This window comes from Cariama cristata, unplaced genomic scaffold (genome assembly GCF_000690535.1).
Source record: "Cariama cristata isolate BGI_N322 unplaced genomic scaffold, ASM69053v1 scaffold37714, whole genome shotgun sequence".
Classification (NCBI taxonomy): Eukaryota; Metazoa; Chordata; class Aves; order Cariamiformes; family Cariamidae; genus Cariama; species Cariama cristata.
This window is the reverse complement of record NW_009611922.1, coordinates 6,854-12,712: the sequence shown is the minus strand read 5'-3', so window position 1 is coordinate 12,712 and position 5,859 is coordinate 6,854. Positions and strand designations below refer to the sequence as shown.

At 38.6% G+C, this 5,859-nt stretch overlaps 1 protein-coding gene across 1 annotated transcript in view; it reads left to right on the top strand.

Moving 5' to 3' along the window:
- Positions 1 to 312: 312 nt before the first annotated feature.
- LOC104160323 (zinc finger protein DPF3-like) overlaps positions 313 to 5,859 on the top strand; it is a gene marked incomplete at both ends in the record, with an annotated part of 9,270 nt that continues 3,723 nt past the window's right edge. The window contains 3 exons of the mRNA XM_009698416.1: positions 313 to 440; positions 4,346 to 4,441; positions 5,488 to 5,526. Coding sequence (XP_009696718.1) covers positions 313 to 440; positions 4,346 to 4,441; positions 5,488 to 5,526 — 263 coding nt within the window. The remainder of the gene's footprint in view (positions 441 to 4,345; positions 4,442 to 5,487; positions 5,527 to 5,859) is intronic.

Genomic DNA, 5,859 nt, shown 5'->3' with positions numbered 1-5,859 from the left:
AAACAGTGGAATTCTATAAAAAGTCAATGTTTTTTTTTTTTTCCCCCCCCCCCCCCCCTTTATTTCCTCCTGATACAATACATCCAGCCTTTTTTTCCTGTAAGCAAACACAGCTATTGAAAAGACACCAGGTTTTCAGTAAGATACAAATGAATCCTACCTGGACATCCTTAGCAGTTAAAAGAAGAACTTGAAGAACTCTCCAAGATAGAAACAAGCTTGAAAGTCTGTCAGTCTTCTGCTTGTAATCTGTCCTTCTGCTTGTTAGCTATCTTGGGGAGACGCATACAGTCAGTGTGTTTTGTTTTTCAGAAGTTGATCTGCCTCTGAAAAAAGATGGGTTCACCTCGGAAAGTACAACTCTGGAAGCCTTGCTGCGTGGAGAGGGAATAGAGAAAAAAATGGACACTAAAGAGGAAGACACTATACAAGAAATCCAGGTAAAGGAGAGCACCATGCCCTGACAGCAGCGCTGGATTTTACAATTTGTAGCTAAGTGTAGTAGAGTTTGTCCTGTAGCAGAACAGTGCATCTGTTGATAGTTGTGTCGTTCTACTGTCAAAATGTTATCAAACCATTGTGCTACACTGTGATGCTCAAAATGAACTTGGGATCTTGCACACTTCTCCTGTCACGAGAATCTCAGTTGTTTGGCTGTGTTCTGCACAACTCCTGTGTTGGAATTTGTTTTGCAGCACTATGAGACGATTACATATAAAAGTGACAAGCAGAGATAGGTCCCAACCATAAGCTGAATTTTAGTACCTCATGTTTAAAGGGAATTTGGACATGGATTTGAATTTGGATTCACAGCTGCTGACTGCAGACAAAAACATGTTGTTGTCTTGCCTGTTTTCTTTTTTTATGCTGAGAAGCCTTCAGGAAGTATACGAGCAAAGTAAATAATTAAAAATATTCTAATCTTAATTATCTCAGTTATTATTAGTGATGCAGGTGTGAGAAATGTTGCCTCTTCACACACATTATGATTTAAAAGTTATTTCTTGGGATTCCATTTCATCCTTTCATCCTTTAACAATTAAAAATAGAAGCACATTTGTGGATCTATCATAGAATTAATTCAGCTAGTATAAACGGTTCTTATATAAGTGTATGTCACTTTATAAAGACACCTTAAATCGCTATGAAAGCGGGCCTCTCCCACAGCAGCACATCTTTGGTGATGCTAAAACACCATTGTGCTATGGATCTGTTAGTGATTTTTAGTGAGAGCCATTGGCAATGTGTCCAACTTGGTAATTTTGACTAAGATACAACATGTTGCATCTATACCTAAAACTAGTAAAAATTTGAGTGGGCAGCCCCATGCCAAATGAAACAGAAGAATGTGGGCATCAAATCTGTATTACTTGGAGCTCAGTCCTACTGGTTTATTTGCTAGAAATTTCCCACATGTAAGGGCAGCAAAATTAGGTCTCCCATTCCCAGTTACACAGGTAAAGGAGCACCATTAAAGAGGAAGCATCTCATACTCATGGAGTGAAAAGCTTGGCATGAGGTCTGCTCTGTGTTTCCTTCTTCAGTAGTGTATCTGGGTCTGTTAAGCTGAGCCCTAAAGCTCTGTTTATACCTGCTTCCAAGGTCACAAGAAGTCATGGTGCAGCATCCTTATGAGATCGACCAGTGCCTTTGGATGTTGCTGTGCGATCTGAGCTCCCAAATTATCCCCAGCAGCAGTCCAAGGAAAGAGACTTCAGAGACAGTGGAACTGACACAAGTCTGGGCATTGAAGAGTAGGGAGGGGGTGCAAAAATGTGCAAAAAGTTTTCAGCCAACTGCTGTAGCCGTGACCTGTCACCTGGATGCTAGTTTCATCAGAACAGATGCAAAAGGCATATCTTGCTGTTGTTCCTTATGCAAGCACAGCTTATCTGGATTCAGTCTATACAACAACAACTGCCGAAGCCTTTACTAGTAGCCAGCTTTCACTTTGTACTTTGGCACCTGGCAGCTAGACTGTACCAGATCAAAATCATGATCAGTGCCTTTTATCGGTATGACAAATAAGAGAATGCAAATCTCTTTTTTGTTTCTTTGCATGCTTTTCTGTGCTGTAACTTGAAAGGACCCAGCCTCAGTGGTGGTGAAAGTGAGCAGGTGGGATAGACGTAATTGTAATTCCTACCTCAGTCCCAGCCACTTACCGTCCTCTCGAACTCATAGTATCTGTCAGGAGAAGAAGACTTGGTGCTTCACTGCACTGAAGTACATTGGGCTGGGAAACTCTTTTAGAAAGACAGAATAGGAAAAGAAAAGTTACTTTGCTAAAAAGGGTAAGCATTCCCCCTGCTAAATAGATGCAGTCATTGGGACCTGCTGTACAGATGGTATTTAACAGGCTTGAGGATTTTACCCTACAGTAAATTGGTATTGAATGCATGTCTCCATCACGTGCTGGAGAAGGCTTAGAATAGCTTTTTGACCATGCATCAGAAAGGCTGTACCCCTTCTATTAAGGAATAAAGTCATTACCCTGGCAGTGTCACTAAATTCACACTTAGTTACTTATTTTTCTCTCCTAAATTGATGCTGCAATTTTAAAGAAAGTGGTTTAAAATGTTTCTCTTAACTGCTCTTGTGTAGTATTATTGTTGTAAACTAGCTCCTTCCCCTCCCACATACGAAGGTTGCAGCCTTCTCTTTTTTTGAAGATACTTTAAGATATGAAGCAATGTGAAAATATAAACTCATATCAGTAAGTTTGCTTATTTTCTTACATACCACTAGTCTCCTCATGTACAACAAATTTTCCAAGTGCTTCAGTTTCTTAAGATGAAGTCAATTAATGTATGCAATTGCATGAATTTTGAAGAAACATTTTATGTATGCAGAAGTGGAACTTGCTTAACCTTTACAACCTCTAGTATTTAATACTCTAGTATTATGTGAAATTGTATTTCATGATGGTCTGACCTCATTAATAGCCTCCTGAGATTTAAAAATAAAAGGAGCAAAAACCAGATGAAGACTTAATCCTCTACCATGTTGTAAAAGTTGTTTGTACTTTTTAAAAGGAACACTGTCCAATACTAGTCTTAAAAATCTAGCTGATAAAATAAGAATAAACTTGTATAGCTGGTCTTCCAAATACAGGCTTTTTTAAAACTGAAATTTCTGTTGTATTATTTCCCACAAATTCAGAATTTGGTGCTTGAGGTATGTAGGAAAGACAGAAAGCAACCATGATTTGCTCCTGTTCTCCCTCTGCTGGCTCTCAAACAGCTGTTAAGTAGAAATGAGAGGGAAGGGACAAACACAGTAAGACTGAAAAGCCTCTCCATCAGTTTTATGTCACTGATTTAAATCTGCATCATGGCTGCATGTTGTAATTTAAATGAATGGTGGCATAGCAAAGATTGCAGATTAGTCCCTTATGAAATGGCATGGCACCATGAATGAATGGCAGGAGTGGCTGGGCCCCATTTCTGTATTTCTAGCAGGCGTACCAAGGGTCGAGGAGATTTCAATGAGACTTCTTTCCACATTAGTGTTGCAATGATTTGTCTTGCCTTTGTCCGTGTGATGTCCATCTTGTGCATGTTTTCAGGGCAGCCAGCCTGTGTTTGATTCTACAGAGATTACATTTCAAAAGATCAAGACAAAAGGATTGAAGTTCCCTGGACTGGGCATCTCACAGTGGTGTGAGATGATGAATTGTTGTTCCTATTAAATAATTGAGGAAACTATTGCTGTTGTTCCTATTAACTTCAATGAGACTTGTACTTCCTCAGCATTCTCATGCAGCAAGACCCCTGCTTCCAGATTGTACCTGTGGCGTAAGCCCTGAATGATGTTACTATCTAGATCCACTAAACATGCTGGAATATACAGAGGAATTTTGTCTATTCTTGCTAAACAAAGAAAATTGTGGGCTGCCAAGGAGAAAAAAACCTGATTTTTGTCTTCTTAAAGTGCATTCTCAACATTAGAGGAAAACAGAACAATTTAAGGTGCAAGAAACCAAAACTAAAAAATCATGCAAACAATTTCCCAGACAGGGCCTGCAGTTATGCATACTAATACTTGAGTTGTTTTGGGATATCAGTGCTCAGTGATGCCACTATTATTTCTTAGGAACCTTTTTTTCGTAGTTGACTGATATCAGTGGTGTTTCTAAATAAGAACTCCCTGGAGAACTGAGGGTGGAAGGGAAAGCAAATTTTGCTTTAGTGGAAAGAAGTAGGGCTTCTGGGATCTGGTTTGGCATTATAGCATTAATCAACTGTAATTTAATAACCTGCAGTCTGTGTAGTAAAGAGCAGCAGTTGGTTGTATGTGTTACCTTCTTTTCTTCTAACCATTCCTGTTTATTGTTCAACCACAGAGGGTTTTAGAAAATGATGAAAATGCAGATGAAGTGAATGAGGAAGAGGATTTGGAAGAAGATATTCCAAAACGAAAGAACAGGCCTAGAGGACGGGTAGGTGGGGAGTTTACTGGAATGGAAAGGAAGGAAGCAAGCTTCTGCTTTCTAATGTGTATTTGTCACGTGTATTGTATATGCAAAGTGTATATCCATGGATATATGATAGTGATAACACTATAGGTAATTTTCAGTCATATGGTCAAAGATTTTTAATATTTTTTCAGTTTATTTTTGTGAATTGCCAAGAAAAAAGAACTATTTCGAGAGTAAAAATTTGGGGTAAATTTATTATAGTGTCGTATTTACAATTTTAGTGTAATGTGAAGTGTAATTATTATGATGACATCCTGCTGTTACAATGCTCTTACTTTGAAACAACTTTTACTAATTACAGAAAAGCAACAAATTCAGTCATGACAGCCCAAAAAAATTCATAAAAGTAACTTGAACTGTATTAATAAGTTTTCCAGCTTTCTCCAAGGTAGCACTTTGTGGCTGACACTGGCCCTCTTGAGCCCATGGCAAATCTTCCATTTGCTTAAAATGGGCAATATTTTATCCTTAGGGGAGTCTGTGTCCCTTCTCTTACCTAAGATGTCTTTTCACAATTTCAGCAGGGCACCAGTTAAATAACGAGGCCAACATTTTAAAACTTGGAATCAACATTTTCAATTGTGGCCCTATAAGCTAGGCATCTAAATAAACGTGAACACAATTCTCAGAACTTTCGAGCATTTTCATCTCTCTTTGGCTCCAGCAGATGCTGCAGAGGCACAGGAGCTCTAGAAGTACCTTTTGATGTGTTTGTAGGAGTCAAGCAAGAAGGGCCACATTTTAGGCCAAATGAGCAGGATATAATAGCTTTTGAATGCAAGAGAGACATGAAACCACATTGAATACTTGCAATGTTCTTATGCATCAGACCCTCTCTTTTGGTTTCGTCTGTTGTTGTGTTGTTTCAGTTTTCTGCTCCTCTTTATTTTGGAGCTTAAGTCCTTTAATATAAGATCAAAGCACTTTAATAATTGGATAAGTATATATTTCACCTTCCTTATTCTCAAAATCACCTGAACCAGTTTCTTTCTTTCTTTCTTTCTTAGCCAAAGACCCCCACCTGGAAAAAAATTTTCCAGAAAAATGTAAGTTTCAGAAAATTTGTATGAACCAGTAACCAAAACCAGGAGTTAGAATCGATACATGCACACAAGCTTGACTGTAGCGATCAACTACTATTCCAGGCTAACAACTCTTTTCTAATAAGTTGCTCTCACATAAATTGCGCATGCTGGATAGGGTGAGTGAAAGGGAGTGAAGAGCTAAAAGAGATATATTGCTCAGGAGAAGGGAATTTGCTGTATTCATACATCCCAGGCCTACACAAACAAAGTCCAGAAGTTACTATTATGTGCAAAGTTTTACTCCCCTGTTCAGGAAGCTATTTCAGAATAACTCTTACTACTTTTTCTCTGCTA